General features: G+C 43.8%; 1 protein-coding gene across 1 annotated transcript; it reads right to left on the bottom strand.

Annotated features, from left to right (window-relative positions):
- Positions 1-20,295: 20,295 nt before the first annotated feature.
- Positions 20,296-21,273, bottom strand: FOXB1 (forkhead box B1). The gene has a single exon (XM_036844958.1). The coding sequence runs from the start codon at positions 21,271-21,273 to the stop codon at positions 20,296-20,298; it is 978 nt and encodes a 325-aa protein (XP_036700853.1).
- Positions 21,274-25,176: the final 3,903 nt, after the last annotated feature.

Raw genomic sequence — 25,176 nt, forward strand, 5'->3', positions numbered from 1 at the left:
GTAAATCCAAATAGCTCTTTTTTCACCTTAAAAAAAAAAAAAAAAAAGGAAGAATTCTGTAAGTTCCAAATTGGGATGAAAACTAAAATTGCCTGAAGTATTTTGACTTGCCACTGCTTTTTCTTCTTGGTTATGTAACATTTGGTTTAATATGTGTGATAATTCATCCTGGATTTTATTTTTAAACTTTTCCTATTGCTGCGTTGAACTCTCGTGTTCATCCTTTGCACTGATGTAAGTGTTCCATGGCCCGGCCTGTAAGCTCCTTGAGGTGAGGATCTATATCTTGGCAGGATATATGCCCTTGGGGGGCTTGCAAATAGTAGGTGCTCAAGCAGAGCACCAACCTAGCATTCAGAAAGTCTAGGATTGCTAAACATGAATCATGCTTTCAAAATTTTCAAAACAATAACCAGAAAAACTATAGGATGGTATTTATTATAAACAAATATAGCAGTCATTTATCAAGCACCAACCATGGGCCAAGCACCATACAGACGTTAGCTCATTTACTGTGTATGTCTCGGCCAAGAGGAAATTCTTACCCCTCTTTTTCAGGGAAAGAAACTGAGGCACATAAATGCTTGGTAGTTGGGCCACAGTGACACAGTCAGTAATTACATTTGCATCCATCTAACTCCAAGATTCCTTTCGCTAAACCACACATTATTTGCCATTATCATTATTAAAATTATATTACTCCAATCTCTTTTGTCTCCGGGATATCCTAGTCAGCCACTCAACTGACACACATACACTGACATCTGAGTGCGTTCCAGGTTGGCATGTAAGTCACCCCAGCCTTGAGAGCTGGGAACTGGCATCTTTCAAAATCCCACACCTCCCAGGGGCTGTCGACAGAGTTGAGCTAAAGAGCCTTCTTGGAATGACAGCTGAAGATTTCCTGGAAATCAGAGGCTGCATATTCTAGTAACAGGATACTTTAGTAAAAGGCAAAATGCATGGAGGTAACCTGGGATTTTAAATTATTTATTTATTTATTTATTCATTCATTCATTTATTTATTTTTGGCTGTGTTGGGTCTTCGTTGCTGCACATGGGCTTTCTCTAGTTGCGGTGAGCGGGGGCTACTCTTCGTTGCGGTGCGTGGGCTTCTCATTGTGATGGCTTCTCTTGTTGCAGAGCACGGGCTGTAGGCATGCGGGCTTCAGTAGTTGTGGCATGCGGGCTCAGTAGTTGTGGCTCGCGGGCTCTAGAGCGCAGGCTCAGTAGTTGTGGCGCACAGGCTTAGTTGCTCCGTGGCATGTGGGATCTTCCCCGACCAGGACTCGAACCCGTGTCCCCTGCGTTGGCAGGCGGATTCTTAACCACTGCGCCACCAGGGAAGTCCCTGGGATTCTTTTAAAGGTAATAATATAAATGTAAAGAAATCTCTAGTTGCACTGGGGAAATAAAATTTGGTCTTGTCTCAAAATCTGTGAAATATATAGTGTGATGAGTTGATCATGGAAGGGAAATCATTGTGCCTCAAAGGAAGAATCTTTTGTTGGACTGATTTGCTGTGATTAATTTATTATTAATTAATGACACTTTGAGGATCATCTGAGGAAAAGGATACAAGGTGTGACCTACACCAGGGATAATGTCTTTCCTGACTAGTATTAGTCTAGTCACTATTGGAGGTGACTAAAAATATCTCGGATACCTGTTATTCTGACTGATACTGTTTATAGCTCATTGCTTTAAGCTCCATGTATTGTATCTGTGCACTGCTCCCTGCCCCCATTTCCCCTCCTGACCCAAGGAGATCCTTGAAGGCACACATTGACTGTCTTCCAGGGCTGAGCAGAATATCTGATCAGAGTAAGTATATGTCATTGTGGTATAATAAAAAATAAATCTTTGGTTTCGGTCCCAGATTCCTGGAACAGAGCTCCTAAAACCCTTGGAATTTATTGTCTTTTATATGCTAATGAGATGATTCCTGGAGGAGAGCCCTAGGTAGCTTCTGGGTAGGGGCTGTTCACCAGAGAAACCTACCAAGTGGTTACAGGCTTAGAACTTTCAGCCCCACCTCTGGAGAGGGGAGAGGGGCTGGAGATTGAATTCAGTCACCAACGGCCAGTGATTTAATCAATCATGCCTATGTCATAACACCTCCGTTAAAAGCTCTAAACGATGGGGTCGGGGGAGCTTCCAGGTTGGTGAAGATACTGATGTACTGAGAAGGTGGCGTACTCAGAGAGGGCATGCAAACTCTGTGACCCGCTCCCCACCTCCAAAAACATTGCCCTGTGCATCTGTTGCATTTGGCTCTTCGGAGCTGTATCCTTTATCATAAACTGGTGAGTTGTTCTAGCAAATAATGGAACATGCAGGGCATTGCAGTGGGAACCCCTGAATTTTCAGTCAGCCAAGCTGCAGTGCAGGGAGTGTGGGGATTCCATTTGCAGCTGGTGTCTGAAGTGGAGGCAAGTCTTGTGGGACTGAACCCTTGAGCTGTGGGGTCTGGGCTAACTCTGGGCAGCTAGTGTCTGAATTAAATTGAATTGTAGGATACACAGTTGGTGTTGGAGAATCGAGGATTTGGTTGTGGTTGTTTGGAAAAGACACAACATTTGATGTCAGAAAAAAAATACATAATGTTTTATGAATGAATGAATGAATGGAGGAATGAAAGAATCTTTGTTACTTGGTATATTTTAGTCACAAGTGAATGAAAACCTGATTCAAACTGACTTCAATACTAAAGGAAGCTTACTGATTCATGACACTTCAAAGGTCCAGGGCAGGACAACATCAGGCTGTGCCCTATGGAGTGACTCAATAATGTCCCAAAGACTGTTTCTTTCTGCCTCTCTCCACTCTTCCTTCTGCAGTGCCATGTTAAGGTGGCTTCCCTGGGGTTCCCAAGATGGAACTTAGCAACTTCCAGCCACTTCTCATTAAATTCCAGGAGGAAAGAATGACTGTCTTTGTGGATCCATTCCATCAGAATTCTGAGGATCATTCTGATTGGACCAACTAAGGTCACATGCCTATCTCTGACCAATCACTGTGCCTGAGAATGCCCTGAGTGGCTTAGTGTAGGTTATTTAGTAGAAGGTTTCTTAGGACTTCATGCATTCTCATACTGAAACTGGAGGTTTTGGAGAGGGGAGAGTAGATGCTGGCACGGCAACCAGCTAATCTCCATTCCATATGGAATGTGCTTATGTGGTATAACAGGTAACATCGTTCCTAAATGTATTCATTTGTTTGTTTACTACCTTATTAGAAAATATTTCAATCACCTAATCCCTAGCAAATGTTCTGTCCAGGAGAAGTCAGGCCTTACCACAAGCTGACTATGTAGTATATTACATTTGGATCAAACCAATTGTGTGTCTGATAATACTTTGTAAACTACACAGCCTGTAAAAACAGATGAGATGATCCTATGAGCAACCTGAGAAATATAAGCACATATTGTGACAGACTTTTAATGTTTGACCCAAGTTCTGTAACAAGCTTTGAATAAGTTTATTAATAGCCCCCAAATTCACAATCAAATAGATCATTACTTGATGAAGATCTAGACTTCACCTTGACCTTTTGCCAGATTTGTGGCTCATTTATCACCCAATAAAGGTAGGTGTGATAGCAGAAACCTCACTGGCCAATTGGCACTCCAAGTTTTTAGCCCTCAAGTTGGCACACTTAAAGAGCCAAAGAATAAATATTTTAGGCTTTGCGAGCCATGTGGTCTCTGTTGCAACTTAATTCTACTATAGTGAGGCAAAAGCAGCCGTAGACAATGTGCACGTGAATGACTAAGGCTGTATTCCAATAAAGTTTTATTTATGGGAACTGAAATTTGACTTTTATATAATTTTCATGTGTCATGAAACATTAGTAATCTTTTAATTTTTTTCCATATATTTAAAATATACAAACCATTTTTAGCTCATGGGCTGTACAAAACCAGGTGGCAGGCGGGATTTGGCTCATGGACTATAGTTTGCCAACCCCCATGTTAGCTCAAATGCGGCGAACCATGAAATTTATGAAGAGGAGATGAAAATGACATTACCTGGTCCAGTAATTTGCACATTCACAAAAAAATCTTACCCTACTTTGTGTATAGGTTCTATAAGTTTAGTCATTTTTTTGGGTCTCTTTCATTAAACCAATGGATGGTTCAAAATTGTCAGAATTCACTTTTATCTTTAAAGTCAAAAAGATTTAAACTTTTTGAAGAAACATGGGAGTGATTTCAGGTTATGACTGGGATCAAGATTAGGCTGCATCTTTGTTGGAGCTGGCGCAAGCTTAGCAGATCCATAACCAAACTCAACATTTTCCTCCCAAAGTTACTTGCTATCAACCATGCCTATTTTAGGCAATGGAACCCCATTACTAGTTAACCAGGCTTGACTCTTTAGAGTTATTGTATAGTGAGCATTTTATAGGAATCCAGTGTAGTGGACCTGCCTCCCTGGGCCCTGGAGATGGGACACGACCCATATTTAACCAGAGTACTCTGTCTCCTTAGCTACAGCGATTGGTTTAGGGATGGGCCGATGACCCAAAGAAATGATCATATTCCTTACTGGGACTTCTGTTAGAATCATCAGGTTGAATTGAGCTTCTGTTACTTGCAACCCAAGGAATCCTGACTAATTGAATTGCCATTTAATTCTCCTCTCTCATTCCCAGCATCTCCCCTCTCACTATCTAGTCTGTCACCGTGCCCTCTAATTTATCGGAAATGTCTTTCAAATCCATTCTTTTCTCTCTGTTCTTAATTATGTCACCATCACCTCCTTCTGTTTGTCACAATAGCCTCAATGGTATCCTATTAATAAATACTTTTTGACAGACAAGCCATATGTTACAATGGCAGCAGAGTAGATTGGCAAGAGCACTGCATTTAGAGTCAGTTAGAACCTGGGTTTGAATCTTATTCAGTCACTTACCAGAAAAATGTATTAACTCCTTTAGATATTAGTTTCCCTGTTTTTATGATGAGGATTACCTCCTAGGGTTAATGTGAGAATTAAAGGAAAATAATACATGTGAATCAAACAGTACAGATACATAGTAGACATCCAAGAAATGAGGGTTCTTATGGGTGAAAGAAACTGTGAAAGACCCAGCTGGCATCCTTGGAGAGTATTCAGGTGTTCTTTCCACGGTCCTTGCTCCCCTTCCATTTATCGTGCTCATTACTTCTTACCTTCCTGCGGAGGTCGTTTCAGTGTGCAGCCTCATTACGCATAAATCTCCTAAGGGCTCCGCTAGCTGCACAGACTCTTCACTCTGACCCCAAGAACCTTCCATTTTCTGTCTTCACCCTATCTGGCCTCCCTCTGGTCACTACCATGAGGCCTCTTTTTCTACCAAGTGACCTCTTCTACTGTCTGCCAGATATACCACCTGAAGTCCTTATGCTGGTAAACTTGAGTTTGAGCTATTTGCCTTCACCCAGTCTCAAACCCTCCATTCTCTCAAGGCTTTCTCTTCCTCTTGTTTCTCCACCTCCTTCTCAGTACATTCACACAACTTGTTCTCTTATCTAGGCTGCTCTCCATGTGTGTCTTCTCTACTAGCTGGCAAGTTCCTGGAGATCAGGGCTTGTTGGGCATATATGTGTAACCATCTCCCTGTTGCCGAGCTCCCACGCAATGGAGTGCCCATGCCCAGGGTTCAGTAGGTATGCGCTGAGTGAAGGAATCCAGTCTTTCATGGAGCTGATGGGTTAGGAGACCCAGGGTCATAAACACACTATTACTCAGGATTCCGTCTAGAAAACAGAAATCACACTAGATATTTCAAAGAGAGGAAATTTAATGCAGAGAATCAGTTACATGGGTGTTAGTAGGCTTAGAGCACAAAAAAAGGAACACTGGGCAAATGTCAAGGTAGTAACTGCAGGAAGCAGCTGCCACTCCTGGAAAAGGAAGAGGTGGGAGACGGCAGAGCCTAGGAGTATGGAGAAGGAGCCCTGGAGAGCAGAGGCCCAGACCTGAGGAGGAGGTGCTGCCCAGCTGTTGCTGGCGCCCCTGGTGGTCAGCAGAGGGACCCTGAGTTGCTGGTGCTCAGATCTCTGCCGGCACATTGCAGGGGGGCTCGGTGAGGCCTGGGAGGGCTTAAGGGAGGCGGAGGCTAGAGCCCAAGCCACTGTGGGAGGGAAGCCAGCAGGAACAGCACAACCAGGAGGGAGGCTCCTTCTCCCCCTCTCTCTCCTTCCAGCATTCCTCTAGGACTTCCTGTTTGCAGAAACTCACCGGAAGTCAGCTGGCAAAGGAGTTTGGGAAATAAAATTTTCAGAACAAAGTATAGAGAGCTGAATTTGGAGCTGAGAGAGGATTGGCAAATAACCAGCTCAACATGTTTACTATAACTCGTGTGTTTTAGAGGAAGAAACCAAGGCTCAGAGGGTTTCAGTGATTTGCTCAGTGCCTCCTCTTTAAATCTTTGATTCCGTGATCTTACTCTACCCCCTTAGGAATACTGCGTTGTTGTTTTTTTTTAGGAGGAGATAGTACCCAACCTTGATAAATTGTAAGAATATCTTTCTACTTCTCCCCTTTAGGCCCTTATATGCTGATTAATGGCATGTAACATGCCGTATAGGACGCGTATAATGCTTTGAACAATTAAAAAAAAAAAAAGCTGACTGCTTTGCCAAATGTATTGATTGCAGAACAAGATATTTTAATGAGATTCAGCGAGGGTCATGTGAGTCAGCCTACCCAACAACATATGAATTTCTAGTTACCAAGTCACTGGGGACAAGGGTGCCTCAATATGGCTCTGAAAAATAAGTGTAACAAATTGCAGCAGAAACCATCACAGAACACTTCTACTCCAAAGTAGTAGTAGGGTTTGTTTTATTTTTGCTATAAGAAAGTTGGTAAATGAAGGGAAAAAAAGAACATCTCCCAAATAGATTATTTAGCATCTAAAAGCGTCTTCTCCCAGTGTCCCTCCATGGCTCTGCCAAGGAGCATGGACATTCGCAGACAGCAGTCCCAGGAGACTGGCAGTTGACGGGATGAGCCCTGCACAGATGGCCATTTTGAAACTCAGATGAAAATATAATAGAATAAGGGAAAAGGTGCAGAAAGGACCCTGACCTTTGCCACTGGATCTATCGTTAAAGATGAGGTGGGCTGGAATGACTCCAAGACTAAGTGTGGTCATTGGAGAAGTAGCCCCAGGACCTCTTGTAGTTGGGGGAGGTGAGGGTTTGTGCAGTGCAGAGAGGCCAGAAACACAGGGTGTATAACATGATTTACCTTATTTAACAAGGTGAACCACCAAACCGGGGTGAGGTGATCAAGAAGCTTGAGTGAGCTTCACCAGCGTTCTCAGCCCAGTCACATCCAGCAAACACAACTCTGTTAGAACAAGGCTGAGAGACTCCTAACACAGCCAATGGGGAGCCCACTAGCCAAGTATGAAAACCAGCTGTTTCCTAGGAGTCACTTGTAACTGAAGCCGATGGTCAAAAGGGAGGCCGGAGTTGGATATAAACACAAAGACATACAACCTTCTTAAAATGCATGTTTATAAGTATATGAACGCCTGCCTCCTGGTAGTTAGATTGTAAAAGATATGTGAGTACCCAAGCATATTTTTAGAAAGTATCACTAAAGAAGTTTGAGCATTAAGAGAAAACTTCAAATATTGACTCCTTCAGTATTTGGTTCCATCAGCAACAAACAAAATTATGCTTACTGAGAAAGTTAGATCAATCTTCTTCCTTCTTCCTTCCCTTCCCCTCTCCCTCCCTCCTTTCTTTCTTTTCTTTTTTTTTTCTTCTTTCTAAAATCACATTGAAATTACAAAAATGGTACTTCTCCCCCTCACCTTCTGAGTTATGTTTTGATCTGATGGAGAATGCAAGGGAAGGAAAAGACACATAGGTTGGCAGTTTTCTTCTAACTACAAGAATACATTCCTGCTTAGATTTCATATTGGATCAGTTGCCCTTTTTCCCAGAAGATTTGAGTTAATTGTGGATGGATCCAGGCTGGTTGGATATACCTTGAGGTCCATCTTTTTTTTTTTTTTACGGGGTGAGGGGACGCAGGTGGCAGTGTTCCATTGTGACTTTTTTAGTGTCTGATCGGACTGAGATCAAAAATCAAAAATTGTTGTGAGCTAGCGTAGAGGGTTGTTTTTGTTGTTGTTGTTTTTGTTTCTATTAAAGGTGGTCTCTCCCTTTGCCCCACCCCCCCACATAAGTTAAATAGAGGTTTGTTTAGGAAGAAAATGCAATTTAGTGAATCATAACTCACAGCAAAGCTGGGAGGGGTAAGAGAAGTAACAAAAGAATAATTACATGGGCAGCTGCAAAAATCATCTTGTGTTTGAGCTAGTCAGCGTAAAGCCAGCAGAGGGTAACCCTCCTTCTCCATCTGCAGACCTGAATGAGCTTCTATAGCCCGTGCATCTGGGAACTCATGTGATCTGCTGCCTTCAGTAACAAAAGTATTCTTATATTAAACCAGCTTTTATTGAGAGTCCATTGGGCATCGATTCTGTTTCCTCGCTGAGTAACCTTGGACAAATTAGTTAAATGCCCCGTGCCGCAATATTCCCATCTGTAAAATGGACATAATAAAAACCTGTTACTCATAAGGCGGTTATTAGGATTAAATTAAGTGAGTTATTATTTGTGAAGAACTTAGAACAGTACCTGGCCCATGGTAAATCCTACATAGTCACTTATTAAATTATTTCAAGTGACAGGGAAGTAGCTTCTGCCATTGGTTGGTGGGGAAAAGAAGGCTAAAAGTGCCCCCCAAAAACTGTCACACTGTTTCCTCTCAAGTCCTTTCAGCAACTGTAATAGCAGTTTGTCAACATCATATCTTAAAATCTGTGAAAAGGCCCACTGTGAGAAAATGCAAACAAGGAGCAATGGTTTCCTTTGCCATAGCACCCCCTTTCTACTGCCAACCTACTTCACGGGGGTGGGCACAGGAAAAAGTGAAAACTGGGGGGTTAAAAAAATAGCAGGAAAAACAGACCTTCCCTCTACGAGTAGGCAATCTGTCCTGAAGAGCTGAAGACTAAACTCCTCTTAGGACAATTTTTATTTTTTATTTTTTAATTTTTTACTTTAAAAAACTTTTTATTGGAGTGTAGTTGATTTACAATGGTGTGTTAGTTTCTGGTGTACAGCAAAGTGATTCAGTTATACATACACATATATCCACTCTTTTTTAGATTCTTTTCCCATATAGGTCATTACAGAGTATTGAGTAGAGTTCCCTGTGCTATACAGTAGGTCCTTATTAGTTATCCATATTATATATAGTAGTGTGTATATGTCAATCCCAGTCTTCCAGTTTATCCCTACCCATACCCTTCCCCCTGGTAACCATAGGATTGTTTTCTATATATGTGACTCTATTTCTGTTTTGTAAATAAGTTCATTTGTACCATTTTTTTAGATTCCACATATAAGCGATATCATATGATATTCATCTTTCTCTGACTTCACTCAGTACGACAATCTCTAGGTCCATCCATGTTGCTGCAAGTTGCATTATCTCGTTCTTTTTTATGGCTGAGTATCTATGTACAATTGTATATATGTACCACAGCTTCTTTGTCCATTCCTCTGTTGATGGGCATTTAGGTTGCTTCCATGTCCTGGCTATTGTAAATAGTGCTGCAGTGAACATTGGGGTGCATGTATCATTTCAAATTATGGTTTTCTCTGGATATATGCCCAGGAGTGGGATTGCAGGGTCATATGGTAGGTCTATTTTTAGTATTTTTTTTTAACATCTTTATTGGAGTATAATTGCTTTACAATGGTGTGTTAGTTTCTGCTGTATAACAAAGTGAATCAGCTATATGCATACGTGTATCCCCATATCTCCTCCCTCTTGAGCCTCCCTCCCACCCTCCCTATCCCACCCCTCTAGGTGGTCACAAAGCACGGAGCTGATCTCCCTGTGCTATGCAGCTGCTTCCCACTAGCTGTCTGTTTTACATTTGGTAGTGTATATATGTCCATGCCACTCTCTCACTTTGTCCCAGCTTACCCTTCCCCCTCCCCGTGTCCTCAAGTCCATTCTCTACGTATGCATCTTTATTCCTGTCCTGCCCCTAGGTTCTTCAGAACCTTTTTTTTTTTTTCAGATTCCATATATATGTGTTAGCATACGGTATTTGTTTTTCTCTTTCTGACTTTACTTCACTCTGTATGACGGACTCTAGGTCCATCCACCTCACTACAAATAACTCAATTTCGTTTCTTTTTATGGCTGAGTAATATTCCATTGTATATATGTACCACAGCTTCTTTGTCCATTCATCTGTCGATGGACACTTAGGTTGCTTCCATGTCCTGGCTATTGTAAATAGTGCTGCAATGAACATTGTGGTACATGACTCTTTTTGAATTATGGTTTTCTCAGAGTATATGCCCAGTAGTGGGATTGCTGGGTCGTATGGTAGTTCTATTTTTAGTTTTCTAAGGAACCTCCATACTGTTCTCCATAGTGGCTGTATCATTTTACATTCCCACCAACAGTGTAGGAGGGTTCCCTTTTCTCCACACCCTCTCCAGCATTTGTTGTTTGTAGACTTTTTGATGATGGCCATTCTGACCAGTGTGAGGTGATACCTCATTGTAGTTTTGATCTGCATTTCTCTAATAATTAGTGATGTTGAGCATCTTTTCATGTGCTTTTGGCCATCTGTATGTCTTCTTTGGAGAAATGTCTATTTAGGTGTTCTGCTTATTTTTTGATTGGGTTATTTGTTTTTTGACATAGAGCTGCATGAGCCATTTGTATATTTTGGAGATTAATCCCTTGTTGGTTGCTTCATTTGCAAATATTTTCTCCCATTCTGTGGGTTGTCAGGACAATTTTTAATAGCGGTTTTTACTTTACTATTTATCCATCATCGACAGTAATAGTAACTTAAGTTTGCATGGCACTTCAAAGCACTTTCATCTGCTTTGCTCTACTTTATCACTGAGACAAACCTTTGAGGGCACCTTATTCTCTTCTGAGAGAAGGGTAACCAACAGAAAGCTCAGGAGACTTGCTCAGAACCATTTAGGTAGAAGGTGACAAAACTAGGACTCAAATTCAGGTCTTCTGACCAAAATATGTTTTTGAAAGATCTTGTTTGTGCAGGTGATGCTTAGTGATATTTGTCGAATTGGATTAAATCAGACTGAGTTGAATTGGCCGGAACTGAATTAAAAGGAAGAGATGTGTTAGGTGACCTATTTAAAGGACCGTGCTAGCAGAATCATCAGATTTTCATCCAGCTGCTTCTCTTCCTCTCAGCCTTCCTCTGTTCCTCCTCTTATATCTCTCCTCTCGTTGTTAAGTGAGCCAAGCCGGAGGTAGGAGTGATTAGCTCAGGGAGTGTGGTTGGGATGGTTTGGGAACTATAGAAAAGTAATTGTGAACAAATTCATTTGGTTCCATGATTTTTTTTCCCACCAAAAAACATTGATTCCAATTCAGGAGATGATCTCAACCTTAGCCACTGGTTATGGCACTTTCCCTGCTTGCTTTTCTTCCTGAGTCCACTCCAGGATGCCTGGATATTCTTCAGCCGACAAGCACCCCATTGGCACCTGTGTTGTATCTCACACAGTGTGAAGCCACTTGACTAAAAACAAATAAGAGCTCAAGAACCTGGAGTGGGGAAATCAGACATGAAAGTGTCCTGTAAGAAAGGTTGAAACGAAATGCTGCAATAACAAGACAAAATCAGAAGCTCAGATTCCTGGCCCGTTTTGGCCATCCCCACCCCAGAAGCCCCTCCTGCCATCTCCCATCTTGAGAATTAGCATCTCACAGCAGCCGAAGAAATGAGGTAGTAACACCTGCTGTGTGCCTGGACCCTCTAGACTCCTGGAAGTCTGTCTGGAAGACCACTTGTTTTCGATGTCAGGAGGGTATCACAGAGTTAAGAAATGGTTCAGACTTGTGGGTGGATCCCTTTCTCTTCAGACCTGGGACTGAGCAGTGACCATTCCCTCTAGTTACACAGACTACCCCCAGCCCCCTTCAGAAGGCTACAGCTTGTCATGCTTTGTAAACCGCTTTACAATGAGGTGAGCGAACGTTATCAAGTAAAAAGCCTTCATTTTGACAACTTCAGTACTTTCTTGATTTCTGATTTTTTGTTGCATTGGTCTGGCATTGGTGGTAGGACCGAATTTTTGTTTGACTTTCAGAGCTTGGCTTTGGTGTTGTTAAATTATTTGGATGTAGATAAAGGAATATATCAGTGGGATTCAACAAATGAGTAAAATAATTGACTTCCCTGTAATCTCTCAGGACTTTTCCAACTCTAACGTTCAGTGTCTGTGATTCTAAGTCCGGCAGTATTGCTCGGGGTCGAGGGTGAGAGCAATGGAAATGTAAGAACTGAAGCAGAATCCTAAATTAAATTACATTATTGAATTTGCAGGGAGCCATTAGGGAATTCCACATGTCAATGTTAATATATTTTACATCATTGGAAACAGTGTTTAGTTAGGTATAAAAGATGTTCACTGCAACGGTCTTTGTAAAATTCGCAAAACAAATGAAGAAAAAACCAAAACCTAAAAATATTCAAAATGCCTCACCCAGGGGAATTCATTCAGTTGGCAGGCTATACAACCATTAAAATTGATGGTTATTAATATTATGTATTCCCATGTTATGAAAATATGGGGAATGTGAGAAATGCTTATGATATAATGCTGGGGAAAAGCAAGATATACAAATATATGTATACTGATTATAATTATGGAAAATATTGAAAAGAGAAATTGATTATTTTAATATATGCATAGGAAAACATAGAAAAAACATTTTATTACATAGTTGTGATAGCTTTACAGTAAGGACTAAATTTCTAAATGAAACAGAATAGAACAAAACCAAATACATATTTAGAAATCAATATAAATCTCTCCATAAATGCCACCATTTCTCACTGCAGTGAAATTCCAAGTAATTATTTTATATGATTTATTCAGCATCTGTCATTTTAAGAATTGAATAATGTTTGGCTCCACAGCAAGGAATAATTAGCAATATAATTAATCAAATTGCTGTTTATATTTCTATGTCAAAGTTAATCATTTTCATTTTCTTGTTTTATGGGAGGGGTTTGCCTCTTATTAAAGCCGATAGCATCCACAAGTAGATTCAAATGCGTTTCATAGGTTTAAATTGTACAAACTTGGTATCACAGCTGAAATCTACAGTCCGTACTCTCACTTACTGACAGCTGGAACAAAGGCAAAGCGCTTTTCCCTAAACTAAACAGGACTATTTTCAGAACTCCCATTCATTCAGTGAGTTATTCTTCTGTGTTGGGGACAGGAATCACTGCATATACACCACCTGAACTAATCTGATAGACCTCAAATTTCATCCTTGCCTATTCTTCCTTACTCTCCCCTGCCCAATCCCTCCCCAGCAACACACACACAAGGATGAAAACTGTTAGCATCTTCCAGGCAGTCACAGAAATATATGATTCAGACTGACTCATCCATTGAACAAAGGAGGGTTGGATAGTCATTTGTCAGTTTTTCTTTCCCCGATATGAAATCCACATCAGGAATCTTGAGACAGATCCGTTATTTCAGGTTGTTGTTGTGGTTATTTTGTAGCTGACATAAATATCACTGCACCCAGGGTGATAGGGACCTTTTCAATAAGCATTTTATTGTTATACACAGACCTTCAGTATGTCTATCAAACATATGTAAATAAATAATATATATGTTGACATTTCCAAGTGGGCAGACCCTTGCAGCTCTGTGTTTCGCTATGGCAGATCTAGTGGGGGAGTTGAGATGTGTTTTCCTGTTGTGTGAAACAGTTCTTGGCTGTAATGTCTCTCCAAGGAGCTGCTCTAATTAATGTAAAACACTCTAGATACTACTTAATAAATACTAAGCTTCCTCTAAGTGGCACAAAATTAAGATCCTTTATTGAACAGTTTCTCTATATGCTACTATGTGGTGGAATCCTTGGACCAATGCATTGTATTTCAGAAAGGAGGGGAGAGAAATCAATAGCAAAAGCAGAGTTTGGAAACACTTGTTTCTGCAAACCAACAATTCTTTCTGCACTGTGTACCTTAGTAAACCCCCATCAACAGGGAACACTCTGGGGAAGAAATTAACTGAGTAAATAAAAATATACAGGCTGCAAAGCATGAATCAGAATCACAATGTCTCCAAACAACAGATACTTAAAGAATGCTTTTTATCTGTGAGCTTAATCTGCTCTAATTAATGCTCCGAGTTTGTTCCTTCAAAAGCTTGCAGCTGATTTGACATCGGTTATTTGCAGACATAGGCAAAAGGAGGCTGCCTCCAAAGAACCCTTTGTCCGTGTATTCTTGAAAATTTCTGGAAGGAAAATCTTCTAAGGAAGGTTTTATTTAGCCAATTACAATTTTTCATGGATATTTTCTAATTATTTTCTTATTTTACTGTAGTGATCAGTTTATTGCTTGTTATTAATTCTGGTGAGTTTGATAGCTTACGGTTATAAAACAACCAACTATTTCTTCAGTATCTTTTTTTGTAGCTGTAGATCTGAGCTACCTCCTGTCTCCTGCTCCAGACGCCAATCCCACAAATTAAATGAAGAATAGTGTCAAATATAACCTTACAAATCTTGAAGCTGAAATGAAAAGCATTCAAAGTTTGAATGCATCTGGAAAAAGTACCAGGCACGTTTTAAAAAATACAAAATAAAACCCTCCATATACTTCCTCCTTCAGATCAGATCTCCTTTAGACTACAAGTTTAAGGAAAACTGGTTCATTCCTCTGCAATCGCACCTCAAAAGCTGAGAAGTCTGCTGCTTTATTTTTCCCTGTTCTGTCTCTAGAAGCAGCTCTAACAGCATTGTAAGCTTTCTAAGATGTTGACACATAAAAATCTATAAAGTTCATCAAAACAAAAATATCGGCCATTGAAGACACAGGACAGAAGTAGTGCCACAAGGTTATCTCAATTACCACAGACACATGTGGCTTGTTCCCCTGCCCCGAAAATGGGAAATGAAAATGTAAGAAGATTCTGACTTGGAAATTCTAACCAAAGAATGTCTCATCTCCTGATTTTTACTTAACAAATTTACCATCGTGGTGCTCAGATAGGGTTGCTATCAGAAAGTGGTGTGTATGTGTGCACGTGTGCATGTTAGAGAGAGAAAGAGAACAGTACTTAGCAGGTGAGGTTGAAAGCTTAGCTTTCAAGTCTGCTGTGACACCAATGACCAGATATTAGTTGAAAGAAGTAAACTGGACGACCCAGACGTGATTCTGATCTTTGAAAACAAGCCATTTATGTAATCCGTGCCAAGCAAGGAGGTAAGAGGCTAGGAGATGTGTGATATCATGGTATTTCTATTGATGTAGATAAAGATTTGTTTAAATCAAAGTTGTCTCAGAACTGAGTGTCAGTTGACCACCAAGGGCTCCTTGAGAATCCTGAGGCCCACATAGCCACCCCCACTCACTTTCTTCCCCTCCCCCATTTTTTCAGAAGCCAGAGGATGCTCGCTGCATCTTGCACTGTAGTGCAAACAGATCCCCGCAAAGAGAGAGGAAGATAAAATGAATTTAAATTCCAAAGGGGTTCCAGTGCCGGTTTCCTAGTCCCCGAGTCAGCAATGTGTTTGTGAAAATTCAGCCTTTTTGTCTCCCAGTAAAAAGGAGCTAAATCTACATCGGTGGCCCAGTCTCGGGTTGCTATTCTTTGCATTTTCTATTCGAGTGAATGAGAGTGAATGAAGTGGCCGGGACCCTTCATTTGATCTACTCAATTGCATAAAGTGACAGAATTCTAATATATTTGTTTAATGCTCTTCAATGGGCTTTTCACTTTTTTGCTTGCAAATGAAGCATCCGTGGGCAAAGTTTCATCCCCCTTTAACACCGGGACATATTTCATAACTCAGCCCGTAGTTTGAAGTGATCTTGAGAGGAGTTTTAGACTCAAAAAGTGGGAAATAAAGAAACAGATGTGAAGTTATTGTAAATTCCTAGAGTGGGCTCTGGGGCTATTGTGACCCCACGGCGGGCGGTCCAGGGGCTGCGCCTTTCATGCTGTAATTGAAACATATTAATTAGATAATTTGTTGTTAGTTTAAACGAAACAAATGCATCCCCTTTGAGGCTGCACAGCCGGTGGGTTGGATTGTTTTTTGTTTTGTTTTTGTTTGGGTGTCTTTGTGCATATGTGGCTTTAGGAGAAAAAAAATGAACTGACATTTATATTAAGAATTGGAGAACAGATCCTGATCCTTGCCATTTCTTAAATGGATATCTTTTTACAGAGGGAGTTTCCATTTGCAAAAGCATAAACCATCCCTGAACACCGCCGCCCCCGCCCCCCACAAACCTTGCATAAACTAACGTAAAACCTTCTGTTAGAAGTACTCCGTTGGATTCTTTCCCCCTCCCACCTGCCAGCTTCATCCCACTTGAGCACCTGGCCAGATTTATGCTTCCAAGACACTCAATGTTTTCATCTATTTTAAAGGAGTTAAACTTGCTGCTGTAATAGTTAAGCCATTCCGAGGATCATTTACCAGCCCTTCTCCTGCTAGTGTTCAGGCTTCTTAAGACCCCCCAACCCAGGCAATAGGAACAGTGGGAACTTCAGCAGCTTCTCTCTCAAGAGAGTGTACAAAACTCATCCATTGTGTAAGCATTTCCCCAAATCACAGAGAAAGCCACTTAAAAACATAGTTGAGCACAGAAGCATGTTAAAAACCAAAAGTAACAGAATAGCCCAGTTTCCAAATCAAAAACCTAACTTAAAAAAAATCAGTACTGCCCAGATTTACAAAATAGAAAATAATATAACTAAACTCCCTTCTCAGGATGAGATCCCGAACAGACACCTCACTGCACGGTGTTGTCTCTTCCAGTTTTATTTTAAAGCTGTGTGTATTGACTTTGGACTTGAGCCAGGTGAAAATATTTAACATGACAAAGAAAGCCATTGAAGGTATCCTAGTTATAAACTTCCTTATTTGTGGGGTACTTCAGCTAAACTGGGTGCAAGTCTCAAAGCTGGGGATGGAGTGGGGTGGAGGCATGTGTGTTTGGGCTGCCTTTGGATTCCTGATCAAGGTCAAAATATCATCAATGGATTTTTTTTACTTTACTCATTCAACTTCATCTGAGAAAAGATGCCTGCAGTGGTGAAAGGAGGACTCACAATGCCCAAGTTATTTCATTCTTTGCAATACACCATGACGAACTTACCAGCTGAAAAGCACATTTTCAAATACTGAGTTGAAATCACTCCTTTACTAAAAATCGGAAATAGGACCTGCGTCTTACTTATCTCCATTTATTAAATGTGTGTATGTACACATCGCTTGCCTCTGAATCCTACTGCTACTACTAGGAAGAGTATTTTACCTGACTATCTAAGCTGAAAATTTATAAAATGTTTGAGACCCATGTTAGCCCTTTATGCTTCCTTCATTCCCAGTTCAAATTCAGTGTTAGTGAATTCCAGGAGATTAGAATATTCCAGAGATGGCTTTAATTTTATTTTGCAGGAAGTAATGAAAATGTATTTCACTTTTTAAAAATGTAGATGATTTCTGGTTGAGAACAAAGTTTCAAGAGTTTCCTGGCCCAGGGTGGGTAAGTTTTCCAGGCTTTCTTTAGCTGATCGTGTTGATATAATTGTGAATTGGGCTTGATGAATGAGTTTAGTTGTCCCCTGTCTGACGAGCTTTAGTGGCTTCATGCATTTTAATCAGTCCAATGATTCATTTATTTTCCACCTTTTTTTTTTTTCTTGGCTGTGTGTGGGATCCTTCCTTTAAAAAAAATGGTCACAACGGGATTAATTACCCTTTGCATTAATGCTAAAAATTTTTTTCAGATAACCCTCTGAACATATAAAGGTCACAGGTGCTAAGGGTTCTCTTTGTGGAGTATAGTGATGATGATTTCTGTGTGCGTTTCTCTGTATTGCACAAGGTCTCTTGTTTAATCATTTTACACAGTAAAGTGTTAATCACCATTTAAGTTTTTCTTTGTCTTGTAACTTCATTAGTTGAATATACACCTCACTCTGGAAATATTGTGACCCTTTCAATAAAGTTTTAATTGGCCTTGAGCCATACATTCTTGGCAAACTTTAATTCTCTGCAAAAATCTGAAGAAAAGCAAATACTCAGAGTCAAGCATTTAAAGTAACTTCATTCGCTTCTTTAAAATAAACACACCAAACATTATTTTCCCAGATGAAGGAGTAAAGAGAAATCTGTTCAATTAAAAGTGAACAGGTTTCTCTACAGGCTAGGTGAACTTTTAAGTAACTTCTGAAAAAGAAAATTTCAACGATTGCAGTAATTTAAAGGAGCAAGGAAATCAAGGTCCCCTGCAAATAAGATGCATCAGAATATAAGTATTGGGTAAGCAAGTTTGCCTTTACGCTGTATATCTCCATATCGCCTCTACCTGGTTTCTGTAGAAGCCTTACATTTATATAAAGTGCTGTATATTTTGTAAAATGTATATTTAAAGATAGTCAAAATACATATAAGTTACTTGGTTTTCATTAACAGTTTTTCTTTTAGCACCACACCTGTGCACCTGATCTATACTAGAAATAGTTTGTTTCATCTTTCTCTCTGGGCAGATATCTTCAAGAGTCCATCTGCATAATTTCTTCCCAGTCTGCAAGTGCATAAGAGGAGGTTTGTTTTAAAAATAAGTTATGAAAAAAGACAAACTACTCAGACAATGTATTGCAGAAAGCATGCTTAGAGAAGCAGTGCATCTATCTTTGGTAAAGTTACTGTTTGTAGCAACTCTTCAAAAACACACGAAACTAAAATTTGCATTTACGTATTTTAATGAGAAAATATTATTTGGACTAGGTTCATAATTTAACATAGACACCTTTTTAAAATTCTTTGTCTTAAAACAGGCATGCTGGGAACAAGAACATCAATATTTAAAATGCCATGCTAATTCTGTACAGGGAGGGAGAAAAATGAAAGGTAAAAATTGTACAGCTCTGATGACACTACAACTTTTTTTTAACTTAAGCAGGTCACACCAGAACAACAGTTCATTTTCCAGCAAATTACCTAAGACTCTAAAGGAATATAGCCAACAAAAGTGCATTTTACACAGTGTATAATCATTCCTATTCACAAGCATTTACATCTCTTTGCAGCCCTTTAGCTTCTCGGAAAAGTTCTTGTAGCAAACAGAAAGGCTTGTCCATGGGAGACCTATCCGGTGATACCTCCTTCATGTTACCAGTCAGCTTATCTAAGTTCTTCTAGGGTTGCCCTTGATGCTTTCTTAGTTTGGACTTATTTCATTTTCTTTCTTTTCCTTCCAGCAATAAAATAAATAGCTAAAAAGGTCTCTAAGTAATCGGAAAGTTAACATCCCAATTAACTTTCCCATCCCCCCTTTCCCTCCCCTAAACCTGGCCAGAAATGCAGAGTAAACATTCACATTACAACAGGTACTTGTAAAGTGGGCTTTTGCCCGCTCGCCCGCCAAGCACTACAGATTCAAGTTCACTGTTTACGTTTTACCGGGCGCTCTGTAAACATACAAGGTTAACTTTTAGTTTTATTTTGCTTGTGTGGAGGACAAACGTCCCCTTCCCAGGTTGGTAGCCTCTCCCCTACACTCCCAGCGCCTGGAGCCTCTGTCAGGAAACAAAACCCCAAACAAGAAAACTCCGCAGAAGCCGGGGAGGCAGGGCCGCTACTCCGGGAGGCTGTGGTCCGCCCATACCCCTGCCGGATGGGCGGAGGCGAGTAGGGTAGGAAGCCAGTGGTCCCTTTTCGCGGCAGATTTCCAAGACGTAAACAGAGATGTGGCTCTCCGCTGTGCGTCTGCAGCCCTCAGGGAAGATCCGTTCCGGGAAACCTCCGAGGCGGTTTCTCTGGGCTTGGGACTAACGGCGCCGTGTCCGGAGCCTCGCGGATCCGGGCCGAGCTTAGACGCGCCCCTCTGCGAGACTGCGGGAGGCAGGGTTTCCCCTGCCGCTTCAGTGGGAGGGGGATTTCGGGGGCCCCGGAATGGGACGAGTTGGCTCAGGTGCCCCCTGCCTAACCCCTCTTGGGGGCGAGGACAACTCCCACGCGCCTCCAGGCCCATCTGCAAGTTTGTGTTTCGTCTCCTGGGTCCAAAACAGAGTTCTCATGGGGGAGAGGGGGTTGGCCGAAGGTGAACTGGACAAGTTAGGGTGGCGGTCTCAGATGGGGAGGGCAGGACTGGGAGCCGGGGTAGGCGAGTGGACTGGCGGGGAGGGGAACGAGACGGGGCGCCGGCCTCTGCGGGTCAGTGCACCGCCACTGAGTGCAAGGCGGAGGCCGGGCTGGTGAGCGTTTCGCTGGGAGTGGCGGGGCTGCTTTGGCTGGTGGCTGTTTGAGAGGACGTGGGGCTGAGCGAGGGCGGCGAGTTCGAGAGCAGGGTGGGGATGGGCGCAGGCAGCGCGGGCAGCGCGGGCACTGCGGCCGGCGTGGGCTTAATGGGCACGGGGATGGCGGGCAGCGTCTGGCCCGCTGCGTGGCACAGAGGCTTCAACGGCACGCCGTAGGCGCTGTAATCGCCACTGGCCATGGAGATGGGGGTGGCCGAATCGATCATGCCTGCCGAACCGTACACGTGTGGCCAGCCAGTACCCAGCGAGCTGCCCATGGTAGTCAACTGGTTGGGGAGCGGGTAGGCGGCGGGCACGGGCTGCATGGCGGAGAAGGCCAGTCCCCCAGGCATCTTGTACTCGCGCGCGATGATATTCTCGATGGCGAAGGGATGCTTGAAGCCCGAGGGCTGCGCCACGCCGCCCAGGTTGTAGGCGGCGGCGGGCATCTGCGGCAGGTGCGTGCCCGAGGCCGCCAGCGCGCTGAGGCGCAGCTTGGCCTGCTGCTGCAGGTACTGCGCCGCGTCAGCGGGCTTGCTGGGCGCCAGGTGGTCCGACTTGAGCACCTTGAAGCGCTTGCGGCGCCTCAGGAAGCTGCCGTTCTCGAACATGTCCCCGCAGCTGGGGTGCAGCGCCCAGAAGCTGCCCTTGCCGGGCTGGTCCGGCCGCCGCGGTATCTTGATGAAGCAGTCGTTGAAGGAGAGGTTGTGGCGCAGGCTGTTCTGCCAGCGCTGCGTGTTCTCCCGGTAGTAGGGGAAGCGGTCCATGATGAACTTGTAGATCTCGCTCAAGGGCAGCATCTTTTCGGGCGAGCTCTGGATGGCCATGGCGGTCAGCGAGATATACGAGTAGGGCGGCTTCTGGTCGCTGTACGTGTTGCGGCCGGGCCGAGGCATCTTCTTCTTTGCCCCTTTCTAGCTCTGGGTCCGCGCGGGCCTGCTCGGATCTGGGAAGTGGGGGGGAAGATAATGGGGGAAAGGACGTGGGTGCACAGACACCGCGAGGTCAGCCAGGCCGAGAACAGACCAAGGGGGTGGCGAGTAGGGGGCTTGGGCGCTGGATCAGCCAGCGCCTGAGCTCTTTAGCCAGCAACTTTGCGTGTCGAGTTGGGGGCGGCCAGGGGGCGCGGGAGGGGAAGCCCGCGAGCGGCGCGATGGTAGCCTGGAAGTCAGCCCGGACCGGGAGCGGGGACTGGGGGTAGGGAGGCAACCGAGAGCGGCTCACCTTAAAGTTGCCCCAAGTTGCGCGTCCACATCCGGGATGGCGCCGCGCGCAGCCGGGTCGCAGTGTCCTGGCTCGGCTGGGCTCCACTCGTTCCTGAGCTCCGCAGCTCAGACCCGCAGCGCCCCGCGCCGCCCGGTCCGTGGCGCTTCTGGCCGTGAGCTCCGCGGGCGGCCGAGCTCGGCGGCGGAGTCCCGGCGCGGACAGTGGCAGCGGCGGCCTCGGCGCTCCGGAGGGCGCTGCTGTGGGCTCCGCGGCTCCACTGAGCTAGGTGGCTGCCTCCATGTCCTCCCTCGAACCATCTGATAGTTTTAAGCGGTGACAGGAGCAGAAAAGACCCCTGTAGCGGCGCTTCATTAATGTGCCACTTCTTAGCTATCATATGACAATCGCCTTGGGGGAGGAGGAAGAGGAGGGGGAGCGGGGGATGCAGAGGGAGGGGACTGAGCGAGAGGGGAGAGCCTGGCCAGCTCTGATTTCTTTCACACCTATTTACATGGACACCTTGGCCAATAGGAATCACTTCCAGCTCCAGACTGGGCGAGGGGGAAGAGCCTCGGCCACCGGCGGGGAGCAGGACGCGCGGGCCAGGGTGCGCGGTGTGAAGGTATGAGGAGGCGCCGGCCGCGGAGCAGGGATTCAGGCGACCACTCACATTCACAGACCGAGCCGCTGCGCAGATGATGTTTGACATGGAAATTGCTTGGCTGGGGTATTTTGTTTCCTCTGCAGTGTATCGGGTTTGTATTGTTAGCTAACTTAAGGCACGGCTTTCCCCTGAAGCTGACCCTTTTCCTGCTCTTGGCATTACCCGGGACTGGTTGCATGGGTTATTGTAATGAAAATACACCCTTCCTCCACTCCTCCAAGAGGCAGGTCAAAGTTTGATTTGACCTTCCTAGGCTGCTGCCTTAGCCCGGCACAGTGGGTGTGTAGCTTTAAGTGATGGGGTTTAAAAATACAAAAATATACTCGGACAGACCCTTGTAAGAGCCCATTTTGTATCTAAGTGTATTGGCCAAGTTAAAAAAAAATTAAAGTAGTGTATCTGGGCAAATAAGCAAGGTCTTCACTTTAAAAGTTCTCCAGGAGTTTGGTTAGACACAGGATGGAGGCTCTGGGCTGTTGGGGAAGACGGCATGTGGACCTGGGCAGGGCCTGAGTTTGGTTGACACACTTTATCAAGCTTGAGGTCTCTCGCTCCCCAGGTGGTTTGAAACTTAGGAGTTAGGCGTGGCCTGGAAGTTTGCATTTTACAGCCGGAACTTTCTCCCCCTTCCCCCTTTTTTTTGCATAGAAAGAAGTTATTTAGGGTTTAGAGGGCCCAGCAAAAGCTGCCTGCGGCCCCACTAAAACAGAAGTACCTTCTAGATTTGCAAAGAACCAGCAGTTTTCCTTTTTTGGAGAGAAGAGAGGATGGGGATGTGCCTGGGGTCACCTTGCCTAGTGTGGGCGGCTTGTTCCCCGGTTTGGATTAGTCTCTGGAGATTCAGTTAATAATAATTATTATTATCCTTGTCATCATCATCTAATTGCTATGAAATAGTGAATCAACCCCGCCTGCTTGCACGCAGTCTACAAGTATAGACGCTAGGCGTTCCCACTGGTTTCTGCACATTCTCCGACCTTTATGGTTTTTAGAAGAAATTCCTTCTACCGCGTTGTTAAAAACCCAATAGCAACAGCTCAAGCTAAATCATCTTCAGTCTGGAAATGTGAGAACTTTTTTTTTTTTTTTTCAGGTGGAGGCGGTGGTGGTGGTGGTGGGAGATTTCTGGGTGTGAAGTTTTGATACTTCTAGTGATATTAGAGCATTATTAGTGGAGCTATTTGGGGTTAGCATAAAAAAGATCTTTAAACGCGTGTGTGCGTACGCGCGCGCGCACGTGCGCGCGCACCCCCCCCCATTAACCACAGTTTCTGAGGTGGTCAATAACTCACCAAAACGTAACTTAAACACGATGAATTTAGGAGATTAAACAATTTCATTAATATTGAAATGGCCCTCGCGTCTGGGTTGCCTCGCTTGAGATGCAAGCGCACGTTTTTCAATATTAACAGAAGTGCTTGAAGAAAAGAATAATGTCACCTTCTTAACTCGGAAAATATGACCAGGAGGAGGAGGTGGGTGTGAAGGGGGTGGGGAGAGGGACGCTGACCTGTCTCTGGGGGCGCGGCTGGAGAAGGGCAGGTAAACCCCCTGCAGATAAACCAGTTGGACCCGGGAGGAACTTCTGCCGAGCTTGGGGGGAGGCAGCGGTACTCGATGGAGCTGCGGCGTTTGGGGGTTATATGGCGTGGCCAGGTTAGCCTAGAGGGTCCTGCGATGGGAGGAGCTGGGGAAGCTTGGGAGCTTGAGGGGCCCCTGATGACTAGGAGTGAGGGCTTGTGTTTCCCAGACCGAACGGCGTTGGTCCACAGCTTTCCTGCTCTAGAAGGCAGCTGCCCTGTGAGGTACAAAACAGAGGGTGGTCCTATGGGCGAGGCAGGAGCCCACCTGGGAAGGGGAGGTACGAGCATCGAAGCCCGCAAGGATTTTTAGGATCCTTTAAGAAAATATGTACATACATATAGAAACAAGAGTTTTGAGAAGGGTTGGATTCGGGATATGCAACGATAGGAGTGAAAGATCTCTGTTCCCCCTGCTGTAGCCAGGAAGATTCTTTTCGACCCTGTGTGTGTGCGCCCGCGCGCGCGCCCGCGTGTTGGGGGGTGAAAGATGGGGAGAGAGAAATGTTTTCTTGTTTTAACAATTGGCATTTTGTTGCCTTGCAAAGGGCCTTTGTATGGCTGTCGAAATCATTGCTCCGAGTAAACAGAAGATTAACTAAATTCTAAGAGTAGAAACGTTTGGATGGAAAAAAAAATCCAAGTTGGGATAAGTCTCTGTCCGTCTCCCTGGGAAAGTTGTCACCACCAAGTTTGGGACATGGGAGGATACAAGTAGGAATCTTCAAAGTTTGGCTCGGGTGAAGGTGGGGGGTGAGGCACTTTGCCTGTGCCGGGGGCTCATTAAGAAAATTGAACCTAATAGCACAACTTTGCCTTGGGTGGGGCGAGGAGTTAGTTGTGAGATGCACATTTAAAAAGATACTTTGCTGTAAAATTGTATCTTACTTCCTACTGAAGATCTTCAAAGCTCAAGGGAAGGGAGGGATTTGCATGCTATTTACAGAGTTTTAAGACTAGTATTATGAAGAAGAGGAAGGAAGGAGCATTTTCCAGAAATCTTGAAAAGTTCATCAGTCTGTTGTACAGAACCCAAAGCAAACAGAAGCTTTGGGGAGGGGGCACATCCGACCCGGAGGCTTAGGGAGTTGTTGGGAAAACTGTATAAAATACACATAAGTCAATTATACCCATGTGCAAACCAACTGGAAATCTCTTTCGTGCAATAGCCATTCATCGCCTCTGCAGAGCCCACCACCGACCACCTTTCTGCTTGGAGAGTTCGCAATAGCCTCTTTTCCCACAAGCTGGACCACACACGGCTACAGATTTCGTAATAATTTATGCTAATTTCCCTCCATAAATCCACAATTCGCTTCAGTGGCACCCGGGCTGCTGATGGAGTAAAA

This window comes from Balaenoptera musculus, chromosome 2 (assembly GCF_009873245.2).
Source record: "Balaenoptera musculus isolate JJ_BM4_2016_0621 chromosome 2, mBalMus1.pri.v3, whole genome shotgun sequence".
NCBI lineage: Eukaryota > Metazoa > Chordata > Mammalia > Artiodactyla > Balaenopteridae > Balaenoptera > Balaenoptera musculus.